This window comes from Salvelinus alpinus, chromosome 14, assembly GCF_045679555.1.
Source record: "Salvelinus alpinus chromosome 14, SLU_Salpinus.1, whole genome shotgun sequence".
Lineage (NCBI taxonomy): Eukaryota > Metazoa > Chordata > Actinopteri > Salmoniformes > Salmonidae > Salvelinus > Salvelinus alpinus.
The window spans coordinates 17100437-17117894 of NC_092099.1; the positions used below are offsets into that span (position 1 = coordinate 17100437).

The 17458-nt window shown below is 45.5% G+C and overlaps 1 protein-coding gene across 2 annotated transcripts; it reads left to right on the plus strand.

The window, feature by feature from the left end:
• Positions 1-1970: 1970 nt before the first annotated feature.
• On the plus strand, positions 1971-8375 carry LOC139538526 (interleukin-10 receptor subunit beta-like). Of its 2 annotated transcripts, XM_071340673.1 has the most exons (9): positions 1971-2062; positions 2310-2362; positions 2744-2853; positions 4865-4985; positions 5982-6139; positions 6362-6510; positions 6645-6804; positions 6889-7016; positions 7315-8375. In XM_071340673.1, the coding sequence occupies exons 3-9, from the start codon at positions 2805-2807 to the stop codon at positions 8197-8199; spliced, it is 1650 nt and encodes a 549-aa protein (XP_071196774.1). In that variant the 5' UTR covers positions 1971-2062; positions 2310-2362; positions 2744-2804; the 3' UTR covers positions 8200-8375. The 2 variants fall into 2 exon arrangements, with proteins under 2 accessions (XP_071196774.1, XP_071196773.1); XM_071340672.1 differs by lacking the exon at positions 1971-2062 and having other exon boundaries at positions 2103-2362.
• The last annotated feature ends 9083 nt before the right edge of the window (positions 8376-17458 follow it).

Below are 17458 nucleotides of genomic sequence, written 5' to 3' on the forward strand. Positions count from 1 at the left end.
CACATGGGGACAAAGATCGTACTTTTTGGAGAAATGTCCTCTGGTCTGATGAAACAAAAATAGAACTGTTTGGCCATAATGACCATCGTTATGTTTGGAGGAAAAGGGGGAGACTTGCAAGTCGAAGAACACCATCCCAACCGTGAAGCACAGGGGTGGCAGCATCATCTTGTGGGGGTGCTTTGCTACAGGAGGGACTGGTGCACTTCACAAAATAGATGGCATCATGAGGTAGGAAAATTATGTGGATATATTGAAGCAACATCTCAAGACCTCAGTCAGGAAGTTAAAGCTTGGTCGTAAATGGGTCTTCCAAATGGACAATGACCCCAAGCATACTTACAAAGTTGTGGCAAAATGGCTTAAGGACAACAAAGTCAAGGTATTGGAGTGGCCATCCCAAAGCCCTGACCTCAATCCTATAGAAAAAGCGTAGGAGGCCTACAAACCTGATGCAGTTACACCAGCTCTGTTGGGAGGAATGGGACAAAATTCACACAACTTATTATGGGAAGCTTATTATGGGAAACGTATTATGGGAAGCTTGTGGAAGGCTACCTGAAATGTTTTACCCAAGTTAAACAATTTAAAGGCAATGCTACCAAATACTAATTTAGTGTATGTAAACATCTGACCCACTCGGAATGTGATGAAAGAAATAAAAGCGGAACTAAATCATTCTCTCCACTATTATTCTGACATTTCACATTCTTAAAATAAAGTGGTGATTCTAACTGACCTAAGACAGAGATTTTTACTAGGATTAAAAGTCAGGAATTGTGAAAACTGCGTGTAAATGTATTTGGCTCAGGTGTATGTAAAATTCTGACTTCAACTGTAAGTAAAATACTAAAAAAGGATTAAAGTAGTTTTTGGGGGTATCTGTACTTTACTATTTATATTTTTGGCAACTTTTACTTTTACTTCACTACATTCCTAAAGAAAATAATTTACTTTTTACTCCCCACATTTTCCCTGAAACCCAAAAGTACTTGTTACATATTGAATGCTTAGCAGGAGAGGAAAATTGTTTAATTCACACACTTATCAAGAAAACATTAGATGTCATCCCTACTGCCTCTGATCTGGCAGACTCACTAAACATATGCTTAATTTGTAATGATGTCTGAATATTGGAGTGTGCCCCTGACTATCCGGAAATAAATAAAAACTAGAAAATGTGGCCATCTGCTTTGCTTAATATAAGGAACTTGAAATTATTATACTTTTACTTTTAATACTTAAGTAGATTTTTGCAATTACATTTACTTTTGATACTTAAGTATATGTAAAACCAAACACTTTTAGACTTTTACTCAAGTAACGTTAGTATTTTACTGGTTGACTTTTACTTTTGTCATTTTTCCATTATGGTATCTTTACTTTTACTCTAGTATGACAACTGAGTACTTTTCCCAACACTGCAGTTATGTATGATAGCCACATTAACAGCTAGTTAGAATTTAATTTAGGGGGGGGGGGGTAATTACAGGCAAATATATTGATAAAAGTTACCTTGTCCGAGAGTCTTTCCGGGGTAAACCTACACAAAATACAGACCTTATATGAATTAGTTCTAAAATCCCCTATAGAAAAATGAATGGTGGAAAAACGATTGGAACCATGTCCGGGTTTTACCGCTAGTTTGTGTATTATGACTCACACTGTGGTACTCAATTGACTCCTTGAAGGAGAACTCATCTCTCCTTGTCCCAGAATCGGACAGAATGCATCGCGCGGCCCATTAACGACACATGGGCGAAGTACACAATGGGCGTTAATACGATGCCAGTGGAGTTTCCCACAGCTCAAAATTATATCTGGGTGCGCTTCTAGGTTTAGAAACTCTGTGCTTTGGCCTCTTTCTGTGGATGAGAGTTTAGTTTCCCTACCAGAAAACACGTGATACCGTAAAGTGTTGTGTATTCGCGCAAAAATCCGGGGTGTACGGTCCAAACATGCACTCATAATTGACTGTAGCGCGTATAAAGCACCCACAAGGTACCGGTGGCTGAAAACACAATCATCGCGGGATGAGCGAGTGACGAATTTCCGGTCAAGGGTGGGCCATTTAAAAATCATTCCTACCTCCCTTGCCCTGCAGGTGTATACTCGTCAGTCGTCAAGTGTCCACTTAATTTGAGGGCTGAGGGAATTGGGTGTGTCGTTTAAGTATTTGGACCATGGAACATGGAGGCTCCTGAAGCGCGGATTGCTAGACTCTTTTTTTGCGAGTGTTGACTCCTTCAGACCGTCTATCTATATCTATGTTTTCACATGTATATTTTCGCTTCTGCTTTTACGAACAGGTTAACATCACTTTCATCCGAATGGAATTCCTCTAGGAACGCAAGGTCTTCAGGTACAATTATTTATTAATGTCAGCATTTAGTTCACATTAAGAAACAGTGTAGCATGTAGCATTTTATTATAGAAACAATGTGGCTTTTCATTACTACAGTTCTGAGTTGTTTTTTTTTTATATCCTAAAAATTGTTTGTTGTGTTTAATAATTTCAAGACTTGTAGAGGGGTTATAGACACCAGATTTCTATAAACACATAAATAATAGTAGCCTGGATGTAAAGTGTTGTCCTCCTGTCTCAATATTGCAACATGCAACCTGATCTTCATGTTTGATGGGATGCAAACCTCACGATAGTTAGGATCGAATCGTAGTGTCAACCTTTCCTATTGTGTGTGCAGGACAAGTTTATTTTCTGTATTCAATCTTTTTTTTTCAGGTCAATAACCAACCATGAGTTAGAAGACTTAGGCTATGTGATGTTTAATAAATAAGAAGATATGAAACATTTCCTTCTGACTATATATTTGATGTTGCAGTGTTGCTATGGTAAGTTACCAACACCAATCATTGTTATAGAATATGTTCAACATCTGACTGTACTGTTTTTGTCACTATCATATATGTTGTTGTAGTTTGCGTTATTTAAGCAATAAGGCACGAGGGGGGCCAAAATAGCACGGCTAAGGGCTGTTCTTAAGCACGACGCAAGAGTGCCTAGATACAGCCCTTAGCCGTGGTATATTGTTCATATATCACAAACCCCTGAGGTGCCTTATTGCTATTATGAGCTGGTTACCAAAGTAATTAGAGCAGTAAAAATAAATGTTTTGTCATACCCATGGTATACGGTCTGATATACCACGGCTTTCAGCCAATCAGCATTCAGGAGTCAAACCACCCAGTTTATAATAAGTGTAAATGATCTGGGTGGTTCAAGCCCTGAATGCTGATTGGCTGACAGCCATGGCATATCAGACCATATACCACAGGTATGACAAAAAAATGTACATTTACATTTTTACTGCTCTAATTACATTGGTGTAATAGTTTATAATAGCAATAAGGCACCTCAGGGGTTTGTGATATATGGACAATATACCACGGCTAAGGGCTGTATCAAGGCGTTGCGTCGTGCCTAAGAGCAGCTCTTAGCCATGGAATATTGGCCATATACCACACCCCTTCGGGCCTTATAGCTTAAATATTCCACCTTATATTTCTGGCAGCTGTTTTTGTACTGAACTGGAAAATAAAATATTTTAGTGGCGCAGCGGTCTAATACCCTGACTACACCGCTCGTGTCGCGTATGCGAGCGTTGCAAAATACATTTGGGAATCTATGTTATTCAATTATTGCACACACAGTGCTCGCGCGCGTCAATGAGCGTCTGCGTTGCCAAGGGCTAAAATAGAAGTCATTCCTATTTCTGATGCAGATTGCGCTGCAAGTCCTGCCTCTCTCATCTCCTCATTGGTTTATAGAAGCAGGTACCCACGTGCCATCTCCTCATTGGTTATACCCACATGGGTGATTGAAAGACGAAATGTTGCCGGTTGTTGTGGTAAAACATTGAAAGTGTAGATGCCAATCACCATATAAATTAAACATGAAAAAGCTTGGAAGGAGGAGCGATGACTAGAAATGATTCGTTTGACTGTTTTTATGTGTGGATTCATTGTTGGAGTAGAGGACCTTGTGCATTTCAGGTAAAATAACAACCTAATGTTTATATCCCAGGACAAATTAGCTAGCAACAGCAAGCTAATGCTTTTCGACCTATCCCCAAATTGTCATTGGTTCAGAGTTTGTTTTGATATTTTAACCTGCGTGTCAGGATCGCATTTGGTGTAGGGGGGCAAAATATATTTATGCACGATGGTGCACGAGCGCAGCCGGTTTTAGTTCCATGTAAGGCGCTGCAGTGTTTGAGGCATCACTACAGATCCGGGTTCGATCCCGGGCTGTGTCGCAGCTGGCCGCGACCGGGAAACCCATGAGACGGCGCACAATTGGCCCAGCGTCGCCCGGGTTTGGCCGGCATGTCCTTGTCACCACGAATCCTGTGGTGCGCCGGGCGCATGCACACTGACACGGTCGCCAGTTGTACAGTGTTTCCTCTGACACATTGGTGCGGCTGGCTTCCGGGTTAAGCGAGCAGTGTGTCAAGAAGCAGTGCGGCTTTGCAGGGTCGTGTTTCGGAGGACGCATGGCTCTCGACCTTCGATCTCCCGAGTCCGTACGGGAGTTGCGGCGTTGGGACAAGATTGTAACTACCAATTGGATATCACGAAATTGAAAAAAAAAAAGAAGAATAAAAAAAAAACTGGTTCAATATAGCATTCCAGTTTTACTGCCAGATACTAGCAGCAAGTTATGTATTTACTGTACCTGCCTACCTGGCCTCGGATAAGATACTGTGATCAACATTTGCTCTCACATATATACCCACCCACAAACAGTCTGTGTCTGTGGGCAGTATAGTGGTACCATATACTGTATGTTATCTTTATGAGTTTGATGGTAATGGCCCTCACTGTATTATCTTATTCCTTTTAGCCCTGTGCTCCCTCCCTGCTCCAGTCAATGTTTCCATAGAGTCCCTCAACTTCCACCATGTTCTACGCTGGCGCGCCGGTCCAGGCACACCTCCTGGGACGGTGTACAAGATCAGCCGCAGGTTGTCACAATATTTTTAATGACCGGTTTATTCCCACACCATGCTGTTGTTGAGGTACGCCCAAACCCAGTGCTTTGCCTATATGCATTTAGCAGTGGTGGAAATCTGGACAGTTACTTTGAATTCAAACTGAGTATAGTGTCACCTATCATCATGATTTTGTTTGTGTTAATCTTGTTGGATAATTCTACTACTTCATTGTGGTTAGGTTTTTGGACTTTAGACGAATGATGTTGATCGGATTCCCATGACACACTTGATATGACTGGGATGTGGATTGTCTCAGAGGTTAGATGTAATAACACTATATTTACAGTAGTAAATCATTGCTTTTCAGAGTGACAGTCATTGGAAAGTTCAAACTTCAGTCAGAGCATTTTGGGTTTCACTTGTGGAGAAATGTGTTGGTTTTGGACATAAGCTATAACCTTTACCTTTAACCAACATTAGCCTATTCAGCATAATTTGCCTGTCTTACAAAGTGTGTTGTGGCTGGAAGATTTGACTGTAGTGTGAAGTGTTTTTCTCAAGTATTGCTTTCACTTGACCGTAGATACAGCTTTGTGTCATCGTGGTCGTTGTTTCCACCCTCATAGACCCTCTAGACTCTAGAGACAGTACTCTGTTATGCAGGTGTTACCACTTTTTAAAAAGGCTGTGAATTTCAAGGAAATTCAATATAATCAACCACTTTCTCTTCTGCTAGGGGTCTGGTGAGTCAGACAGATGAGCTTACTGAAAACACAGCTTTGTTTTGTTTGAACTACAGATAAATACTCATTATGGAACAGGAAAAACTACTGAGTGATATGGGTATAGAATTCTGTTGAGATATTGTTGAGATTTGAAGACCACACTAATTAAACATTTGAATAATTTGGAATTGAACCAACCATACTTTTGTTAATAAAGTTATTCAACTCGGCCTACTCCTTGTTTTATTTGCTAATATTCGGCACCACACACAAATTACCCTCCTTGTTTCTGTCTCAACAGAAAAAACCACAGGCTGCAATCTCCACATCAAACCAACATGACAAGTCATAGGCTGGATCTAAGGTTCCCCAAAGAAGAGTATAAATTCTGTGTTTGGGCCTCCCGCAACCTCTCAGAGTCGCCCGTGGTCGAGACCACCTTCACCCCCTTCACACAGAGTATGTCTGCGCTCTATTTTGTCCTGCTAATAGGAATGTTAAGATATTTATTTGCTAGAAATTTCGAATAGGTGTTTGTGTGAGTGCAATTATTTACATTATCCAAGTTGACATTAAATTACACAATCTAGGCATGTATTTGTGTGTGAACGTGTCTGATAATTTGTAAATTGTTTAATCTGTGTGTGAAATGATGCTACAGTACCATTATATCTTACATAGCTGTTATTGGCTCTCCAATATTGTCTTTGGATGGATGTGGCAACTGCCTGGAAATCAACATCACACTGCTTGAGATAGAAACTATTAAAAACATCTATGGGAAATCCTTATCTTTTGACATCTACTGGAAGAGAGCAGGAGAGACAAAGGTAAAAACAACTAGGCCTATTCTTTCCTTGTCTTCATTGCCGTATCAAATTGTACTCTTTTTTTTATTTTTTATGATGTGAAATAGAGGACCCTTTCATGTGAATTATTACTCTTCGTTCATGTTCATTTCCAGCCCCAAATGACCCAAACAACTAATTTAGCTTACATGCTGGAGAACTTGGAGGTGGGTATGGAGTACTGTGTGAGGGTGTACACAAGGATCGTCACCAACCACAACACACGGTCCTCTGGGTGGAAGTGTGCTTACACCAGCATTCTGGAGCCCAACAGAGGTGAATATTGTCTATAGTTTAAGTTAATGTTTCATCCCAATTGCACAGAGCTCATATTTGATCATGATTCTCTCTCTCTCTCAGTCCCTGCTGTTGTAGCTGGGGTGTCTGTTGTCCTCATTGTGAGTGGGGTAGGTCTGATGGTTCTCACGTTTGGCCTGTTCTACATGGGGTTCCTGTGCAAGCTGAAGACCCACCAACCTAGAGGACTGGTGAGAAATGGCTACATCTTTAACTAACTACACCTCACAATCTCACTCTTTGTCATTGTTTCAATGTTGATCTGTGGATCTAGGATGTGAATTTGTGGAGCTTAAGAAATGCAAAGCCAATGCAAATGCAAAGCCAATGCCAATTCCTGTAGGAAAATACTGTAAGAGGTACTCTGTCACCCATGTAGTCTACATAAAGGGGTGTACACACAACATCTATAGCCATAAAATTCAGGAATTGACGTCACTGTACCTTTCTCTGGGTTTAACACGGCCTCTCTCTCCTCCCCCCATGCAGACTGCCCTGGTGGAGGGCTTCTTCCTCATCCCAGAGAGGACGATCCCTGACTTGGTCTCTATATCTTCTAAGACAGAGGAACAAGGGAAGGCCCGCAGATCAAAAACACACCATGACAGAGAGAACGCTAACCAAGCAGGGGAGGAGGAGGAGGAGGAGGACGAAGAAGAGGAAGAGGGGGGAAACGACGACTACATGGACCGCGCTGCGGGGCTCTCATCTGACAGCAGCTCTAGCACCACACAGTCCCAGGATGCATCAGGGGCCAACGTAGCCCTCCTTGACACCGCATGGCATTCTGGGGGATTGAGTTCTGGGGTAGCTGCTGCTGAGGAGGAAAGGGAAGCTCCTGTGGGTGTGATGGTGCTAGGATGTCAGGCTCAGGGAGAGGTCACAGGTGAACAGGCGAGGGTCATTTCCAGCTTTGAAGGAGACCGACCCAGACCTCTGGGACTTGGAGGGTTGGGTGGAGAGGAGGAGAAAGAAAGAGAGGTGGAGGAGAAGGAGACCTTTGGTAATGTCAATCTGTTCTCTGTGACTCTGGGGGCATTAAAGAGGGATGAGGAGGGCGAGTATGAAGAGGAGACAGACTTTCTATTAGAATTTTCAAAACAGGAGCAGAAGCCTCAACTTCCCATAGACTCCTTACAGAGGAACTTACGACCGGGCAGCATGAGATCTCCGAGTGAGATACAGGAGGATACAGGCCTAGTACTGACACTGCCACAGACAGTTTGCACATGGATATACTCTGAATATTCAAATAGACATGCTGACAGCAGCACAGAGACACACTCTGGCTACCTTGTAACGCACACAGGCACTGGGCAGGCTGACAATGAGACAGAAGAGGAGGAAGACTTCTCAGGGTACATGGGACATTGATTATTGTGTGTGTGTGTGTGGCTCTGTGTAATAGTGTTCCTTAGCCGATAACTGCGCAGATATTCCACTTGGTTGGATATGCTGTCTCACATAGGCCTACATTCCTTCCCAATTATTGCCTTCTGTTGAGGATGTGTATGTAAAATAATAATTTCCATAAAATGCCATGCACTTGTTTTTGTATGTCGGTTTTATTTATTGTAATGTAAGTGCAATTTCATGAGAGAAGAATAAGAGCTCGGATCAAATCGTGACGCCATCTTAACCGACTTAATTTGGCCGACTTAATTTACATTTACATTTACATTTAAGTCATTTAGCAGACGCTCTTATCCAGAGCGACTTACAAATTGGTGCATTCACCTTATGATATCCAGTGGAACAACCACTTTACAATAGTGCATCTAACTCTTTTAAGGGGGAGGGGGGGGTTAGGAGGATTACTTTATCCTATCCTAGGTATTCCTTAAAGAGGTGGGGTTTCAGGTGTCTCCGGAAGGTGGTGATTGACTCCGCTGACCTGGCGTCGTGAGGGAGTTTGTTCCACCATTGGGGTGCCAGAGCAGCGAACAGTTTTGACTGGGCTGAGCGGGAACTGTACTTCCTCAGAGGTAGGGAGGCGAGCAGGCCAGAGGTGGATGAACGCAGTGCCCTTGTTTGGGTGTAGGGCCTGATCAGAGCCTGAAGGTACGGAGGTGCCGTTCCCCTCACAGCTCCGTAGGCAAGCACCATGGTCTTGTAGCGGATGCGAGCTTCAACTGGAAGCCAGTGGAGAGAGCGGAGGAGCGGGGTGACGTGAGAGAACTTGGGAAGGTTGAACACCAGACGGGCTGCGGCGTTCTGGATGAGTTGTAGGGGTTTAATGGCACAGGCAGGGAGCCCAGCCAACAGCGAGTTGCAGTAATCCAGACGGGAGATGACAAGTGCCTGGATTAGGACCTGCGCCGCTTCCTGTGTGAGGCAGGGTCGTACTCTGCGAATGTTGTAGAGCATGAACCTACAGGAACGGGTCACCGCCTTGATGTGAGTTGAGAACGACAGGGTGTTGTCCAGGATCACGCCAAGGTTCTTAGCGCTCTGGGAGGAGGACACAATGGAGTTGTCAACCGTGATGGCGAGATCATGGAACGGGCAGTCCTTCCCCGGGAGGAAGAGCAGCTCCGTCTTGCCGAGGTTCAGCTTGAGGTGGTGATCCGTCATCCACACTGATATGTCTGCCAGACATGCAGAGATGCGATTCGCCACCTGGTTATCAGAGGGGGGAAAGGAGAAGATTAATTGTGTGTCGTCTGCATAGCAATGATAGGAGAGGCCATGTGAGGATATGACAGAGCCAAGTGACTTGGTGTATAGCGAGAATAGGAGAGGGCCTAGAACAGAGCCCTGGGGGACACCAGTGGTGAGAGCACGTGGTGCGGAGACAGATTCTCGCCACGCCACCTGGTAGGAGCGACCTGTCAGGTAGGACGCAATCCAAGCGTGGGCCGCGCCGGAGATGCCCAGCTCGGAGAGGGTGGAGAGGAGGATCTGATGGTTCACAGTATCAAAGGCAGCCGATAGGTCTAGAAGGATGAGAGCAGAGGAGAGAGAGTTAGCTTTAGCAGTGCGGAGCGCCTCCGTGACACAGAGAAGAGCAGTCTCAGTTGAATGACTAGTCTTGAAACCTGACTGATTTGGATCAAGAAGGTCATTCTGAGAGAGATAGCAGGAAAGCTGGCCAAGGACGGCACGTTCAAGAGTTTTGGAGAGAAAAGAAAGAAGGGATACTGGTCTGTAGTTGTTGACATCGGAGGGATCGAGTGTAGGTTTTTTCAGAAGGGGTGCAACTCTCGCTCTCTTGAAGACGGAAGGGACGTAGCCAGCGGTCAAGGATGAGTTGATGAGCGAGGTGAGGTAAGGGAGAAGGTCTCCGGAAATGGTCTGGAGAAGAGAGGAAGGGATAGGGTCAAGCGGGCAGGTTGTTGGGCGGCCGGCCGTCACAAGACGCAAGATTTCATCTGGAGAGAGAGGGGAGAAAGAGGTCAAAGCACAGGGTAGGGCAGTGTGAGCAGAACCAGCGGTGTCGTTTGACTTAGCAAACGAGGATCGGATGTCGTCGACCTTCTTTTCAAAATGGTTGACGAAGTCATCCGCAGAGAGGGAGGAGGGGGGAGGAGGGGGAGGAGGATTCAGGAGGGAGGAGAAGGTGGCAAAGAGCTTCCTAGGGTTAGAGGCAGATGCTTGGAATTTAGAGTGGTAGAAAGTGGCTTTAGCAGCAGAGACAGAAGAGGAGAATGTAGAGAGGAGGGAGTGAAAGGATGCCAGGTCCGCAGGGAGGCGAGTTTTCCTCCATTTCCGCTCGGCTGCCCGGAGCCCTGTTCTGTGAGCTCGCAGTGAGTCGTCGAGCCACGGAGCAGGAGGGGAGGACCGAGCCGGCCTGGAGGATAGGGGACATAGAGAGTCAAAGGATGCAGAAAGGGAGGAGAGGAGGGTTGAGGAGGCAGAATCAGGAGATAGGTTGGAGAAGGTTTGAGCAGAGGGAAGAGATGATAGGATGGAAGAGGAGAGAGTAGCGGGGGAGAGAGAGCGAAGGTTGGGACGGCGCGATACCATCCGAGTAGGGGCAGTGTGGGAAGTGTTGGATGAGAGCGAGAGGGAAAAGGATACAAGGTAGTGGTCGGAGACTTGGAGGGGAGTTGCAGTGAGATTAGTGGAAGAACAGCATCTAGTAAAGATGAGGTCAAGCGTATTGCCTGCCTTGTGAGTAGGGGGGGAAGGTGAGAGGGTGAGGTCAAAAGAGGAGAGGAGTGGAAAGAAGGAGGCAGAGAGGAATGAGTCAAAGGTAGACGTGGGGAGGTTAAAGTCACCCAGAACTGTGAGAGGTGAGCCATCCTCAGGAAAGGAACTTATCAGGGCGTCAAGCTCATTGATGAACTCTCCAAGGGAACCTGGAGGGCGATAAATGATAAGGATGTTAAGCTTGAAAGGGCTGGTAACTGTGACAGCATGGAATTCAAAGGAGGCGATAGACAGATGGGTCAGGGGAGAAAGAGAGAATGTCCACTTGGGAGAGATGAGGATCCCAGTGCCACCGCCCCGCTGACCAGAAGCTCTCGGGGTGTGCGAGAACACGTGGGCAGACAAGGCGAGAGCAGTAGGAGTAGCAGTGTTGTCAGTGGTAATCCATGTTTCCGTCAGTGCCAAGAAGTCGAGGGACTGGAGGGACGCATAGGCTGAGATGAACTCTGCCTTGTTGGCCGCAGATCGGCAGTTCCAGAGGCTGCCGGAGACCTGGAACTCCACGTGGGTCGTGCGCGCTGGAACCACCAGGTTAGAATGGCAGCGGCCACGCGGTGTGAAGCGTTTGTATGGTCTGTGCAGAGAGGAGAGAAGAGGGATAGACAGACACATAGTTGACAGGCTACAGAAGAGGCTACGCTAATGCAAAGGAGATTAGAATGACAAGTGGACTACACGTCTCGAATGTTCAGGAAGTTAAGCTTACGTTGCAAAAATAAAATAAAATCTTATTGACTAAAATGATATAGTACTGCTGGCGGTGAAGTAGGCTGGCTAGCAGTGGCTGCGTTGTTGACTTTGTTTGAACGTGTAGCTGGCTAGGTAACCTCGACAATTTCTCAAAACTACACAATTATCTTGGATACAAGGACAGCAAAGACAACTATGTAGCTAGCTAACACTACGCTAATCAAGTTGTTCCGTTGTAATGTAAGTTGTAATGTGAGTTTCTACAGTGCTGCTATTCGGTAGAAGTTGGCTAGCTAGCAGTGTTAGCTAGCAGTGTTGACTAGGTAGGAGACGGGAGCGCAGCGCGGCGGACGAAAATAGCTGGCTAGTTAACCGAATAATTACTCTAACCAACTCTAAGCTACACAATTATCTTAGATACAAAGATAGCAAAGACAACTATGTAGCCAGCTAACACTACACTAATCAAGTCGTTCCGTTGTAATGTAATCGTTTCTCCAGTGCTGCTATGCTGCTATTCGGTGGCTAGCTGGCTAGCTAGCAGTGTTGACTACGTTACGTTACGAAAATAGCTGGCTAGTTAACCGAATAATTACTCTAACCAACTCTAAGCTACACAATTATCTTAGATACAAAGATAGCAAAGACAACTATGTAGCCCGCTACCACTACACTAATCAAGTCGTTCCGTTGTAATGTAATCGTTTCTCCAGTGCTGCTATGCTGCTATTCGGTGGCTAGCTGGCTAGCTAGCAGTGTTGACTACGTTACGTACGTTCGGTCGAAAATAGCTGGCTAGCGAACCTCAATAACTACACAAATATCTTTGATACAAAGACGGCTATGTAGCTAGCTAAGATCAAACAAATCAAACCGTTGTACTGTAATGAAAATGAAAATGAAAATGGTAAAACTACCTGTGGAGCGAAGCGGAATTGCGACTGGCATCAATGCGCTATTGACTCTTCCCCAATGATTGTATACACTACAAGACCAAAAGTATGTGGACACCTGCTCGTCGAACATCTCATTCCAAAATCAGGTGCATTAATATGGAGTTGGTCCCCCCCTTTGCTGCTATAATAGCCCCCACTTTTCTGGGAAGGCTTTCCACTAGATATTCAAACATTGCTGCGAGGACTTAGTGAGGTCAGGCACTGATGTTGGGTGATTAGGCCTGGCTCGCAGTTGGTGTTCCAATTCTTCCCAAAGGTGTTCGATTGGGTTGAGGTCAGGAGCTCTGTGCAGGCCAGTCAAATTCATCCACACCGATCTTGACAAACGATTTCTGAATGGACCTCGTTTTGTGCACGGGGGCATTGTCATGCTGAAAAGGAAAGGGCCTTCACCAAACTGTTGCCATAAATTTGGAAGCACAGAATCGTCTAGAATGTCATTGTATGCTGTAGCATTAAGATTTCCTTCCACTGGAACTAAGGGGCCTATCCCGAACCATGAAAAACAGCCACAGACCATTATTCCTCCTCCACTAAACTTTACACTTTGCACTATGTATTGGGCAGGTAGCGTTCTCCTGGCATCCTCCAAACCCAGATTCGTTCGTCGGAATTCCAGATGGTGAAGCATGATTCATCACTCCAGAGAAGGCGTTTCCACTGCTCCAGAGTCCAATGACAGCGAGCTTTTCACCACTCCAGCCAACCCTTGGCTTTGTACATGGTGATCTTAGGCTTCTGTGCGGCTGCTCGGCAATGGAAACCCACTACATTGTTGCTTCCAGAGGCAGTTTGGAACTCTGTAGTGAGTGTTGCAACCGAGGACAGGCAATTTTTACGCACTCAGCGTTCAGTGATTTTGTGCGGCCTACCACTTTGCGGCTGAGCCGTTGTTGCTCCTAGACGTTTCCACTTCACAATAACAGCACTTACAGTTGACCAGGGCAGCTGTAGCAGGGCAGAAATTTGACGAACTGACTTGTTGGAAAGGTGGCATCCTATGACGGTGCCACGTTGAAAGTCACTGAGCTCTTCAGTAAGGCCATTCTACTGACAATGTTTGTCTATGGAGATTGCATGGCTGTGTGCTCAATTGTATATGCCTGTTAGCAATGGGTTTGGCTAAAATAGCTGAATCCACTCATTTGAAGGGGTGTCCACATACATTTTTATTTTTTATTTCACCTTTATTTAACCAGGTAGCCAAGTTGAGAACACGTTCTCATTTACAATTGCGATCTGGCCAAGATAAAGCAAAGTAGTTCGACACATACAACAGCACAGAGTTACACATGGAATAAAACAAACATACAGTCAATAATACAGTAGAAAAATAAGTCTGTATACAATGTGAGCAAGTGAGGTGAGATAAGGGAGGTGAAGGCAAAAAAAGGCCATGGTGGCGAAGTAAATACAATATAGCAAGTGAAACACTGGAATGGTTGATTTGCAGTGGAAGAATGTGCAGATAGAAATAATGGGGTGCAAAGGAGCAAAATAAATAAATACAGTAGGGAAAGAAGTTGTTTGGGCTAAATTATAGATGGGCTATGTATATGTGAGCTGCTCTGGCAGCTGGTGCTTAAAGCTAGTGAGGGAGATAAGTGTTTCCAGTTTCAGAGATTTTTGTAGTTCGTTCCAGTCATTGGCAGCAGAGAACTGGAAGGAGAGGCGGCCAAAGGAAGAATTGGTTTTGGGGGTGACCAGAGAGATATACCTGCTGGAGCGCGTGCTACAGGTGGGTGCTGCTATGGTGACCAGCAAGCTGAGATAAGGGGGGACTTTAACTAGCAGGGTCTTTTAGATGACCTGGAGCCAGTGGGTTTGGCGACGAGTATGAAGCGAGGGCCAGCCAACAAGAGCGTACAGGTCGCAGTGGTGGGTAGTATATGGGGCTTTGGTGACAAAACGGATGGCACTGTGATAGACTGCATCCAATTTATTGAGTAGGGTATTGGAGGCTATTTTCTAAATGACATCGCCGAAGTCGAGGATTGGTAGGATGGTCAGTTTTACAAGGGTATGTTTGGCAGCATGAGTGAAGGATGCTTTGTTGCGGAATAGGAAGCCAATTCTAGATTTAACTTTGGATTGGAGATGTTTGATGTGAGTCTGGAAGGAGAGTTTACAGTCTAACCAGACACCTAGGTATTTGTAGTTGTCCACATATTCTAAGTCAGAGCCGTCCGGAGTAGTGATGTTGGACAGGCTGGCAGGTGCAGGCAGCGATCGGTTGAAGAGCATGCATTTAGTTTTACTTGTATTTAAGAGCAATTGGAGGCCACGGAAGGAGAGTTGTATGGCATTGAAGCTCGCCTGGAGGGTTGTTAACACAGTGTCCAAAGAAGGGCCAGAAGTATACAGAATGGTGTCGTCTGCGTAGAGGTGGATCAGAGACTCACCAGCAGCAAGAGCGACATCATTGATGTATACAGAGAAGAGAGTCGGTCCAAGAATTGAACCCTGTGGCACCCCCATAGAGACTGCCAGAGGCCCGGACAACAGACCCTCCGATTTGACACACTGAACTCTATCAGAGAAGTAGTTGGTGAACCAGGCGAGGCAATCATTTGAGAAACCAAGGCTGTCGAGTCTGCCGATGAGGATGTGGTGATTGACAAGAGTCGAAAGCCTTGGCCAGGTCAATGAATACGGCTGCACAGTATTGTTTCTTATTGATGGCGGTTAAGATATCGTTTAGGACCTTGAGCGTGGCTGAGGTGCACCCATGACCAGCTCTGAAACCAGATTGCATAGCAGAGAAGGTATGGTGGGATTCGAAATGGTCGGTAATCTGTTTGTTGACTTGGCTTTCGAAGACCTTAGAAAGGCAGGGTAGGATAGATATAGGTCTGTAGCAGTTTGGGTCAAGAGTGTCCCCCCCTTTGAAGAGGGGTATGACCGCAGCTGCTTTCCAATCTTTGGGAATCTCAGAAGACACGAAAGAGAGGTTGAACAGGCTAGTAATAGGGGTGGCAACAATTTCAGCAGATAATTTTAGAAAGAACGGGTCCAGATTATCTAGCCCGGCTGATTTGTAGGGGTCCAGATTTTGCAGCTCTTTCAGAACATCAGCTGACTGGATTTGGGAGAAGGAGAAAAGGGGAAGGCTTGGGTGAGTAGCTGTAGGGGGGTGCAGTGCTGTTGACCGGGGTAGGGATAGCCAGGTGGAAAGCATGGCCAGCCGTAGAGAAATGCTTATTGAAATTCTCAATTATAGTGGATTTATCGGCGGTGACAGTGTTTCCTATCTTCAGTGCAGTGGGCAGCTGGGAGGAGGTGTTCTTATTCTCCATGGACTTTAGTGTCCCAGAACCTTTTTGAGTTTGTGTTGCAGGAAGCAAATTTCTGCTTGAAAAAGCTAGCCTTGGCTTTTCTAACTTCCTGTGTATATTGGTTTCTAGCTTCCGTGAAAAGTTGCATATCACTGGGGCTGTTCGATGCTAATGCAGAACGCCATAGGATGTTTTTGTGTTGGTTAAGGGCAGTCAGGTCTGGAGAGAACCAAGGGCTATATCTGTTCCTGGTTCTACATTTTAAGATGGTGAGGAAGGCATTAAAAAAAAACAGGCATCCTCTACTGGCGGGATGTGGTCAATATCCTTCCAGGATACCCGGGCCAGGTCGATTAGAAAGGTCTGCTCGCTGAAGTGTTTCAGGGAGCGTTTGACAGTGATGAGTGGAGGTCGTTTGACCGCAGACCCACTACGGATGCAGGCAATGAGGCAGTGATCGCTGAGATCTTGGTTGAAAACAGCAGAGGTGTATTTAGATGGCAAGTTGGTTAGGATGATATCTATGAGGGTGCCCGTGTTTACGGCTTTGGGGTGGTACCTTCTCTTCGATTATAATCACAGCCGTATATATTCCCCCCCAAGCAGACACATCGATGGCCCTGAACGAACTTTATCTGACTCTATGTAAACTGGAAACCACACACCCTGAGGCTGCATTCATCGTAGCTGGGGATTTTAACAAGGCTAATCTGAAAACAAAACTCCCTAAATTCTATCAGCATATCGATTGTGCTACCAGGGTGGTAAAACTCTGGATCATTGTTATTCTAACTTCCGCAACGCATATAAGGCACTCCCCCGCCCTCCTTTCGGAAAAGCTGACCACGACTCCATTTTGTTGCTTCCAGCCTACAAACAGAAACTAAAACAAGAAGCTCCAGCGCTCAGGTTTGTTCAATGCTGATCCGACCAATCTGATTCCACGCTTCAAGACTGCTTCGATCACGTGGAATGGGATATGTTCCGGATTGCGTAAAACAACAACATTGACGAATACGCTGATTCGGTGAGCGAGATCATTAGAAAGTGCATCAGCGACGTAATACCAACAGCAACGATTAAAACATTCCCAAACCAGAAACCGTGGATTGATGGCAGCATTCGCGTGAAACTGAAAGCGCGAACCACTGCTTTTAACCAGGGCAAGGTGACCGGAAACATGACCGAATACAAACAGTGTAGCTATTCCCTCCGCAAGGCAATCAAACAAGCTAAGTGCCAGTATAGAGACAAAGTAGAGTCGCAATTCAACAGCTCAGACACAAGAGGTATGTGGCAGGGTCTACAGTAAATCACGGATTACAAAAAGAAAACCAGCCCCGTCGCAGACCAGGATGTCTTGCTCCCAGACAGACTAAATAACTTTTTTGCTCGCTTTGAGAACAATACAGTGCCACTGACACGGCCCGCTACCAAAACCTGCGGGCTCTCCTTCACTGCAGCCGAGGTGAGTAAAACATTTAAACGTGTTAACCCTCGCAAGGCTGCAGGCCCAGACGGCATTCCCAGCCGCGTCCTCAGAGCATGCGCAGACCAGCT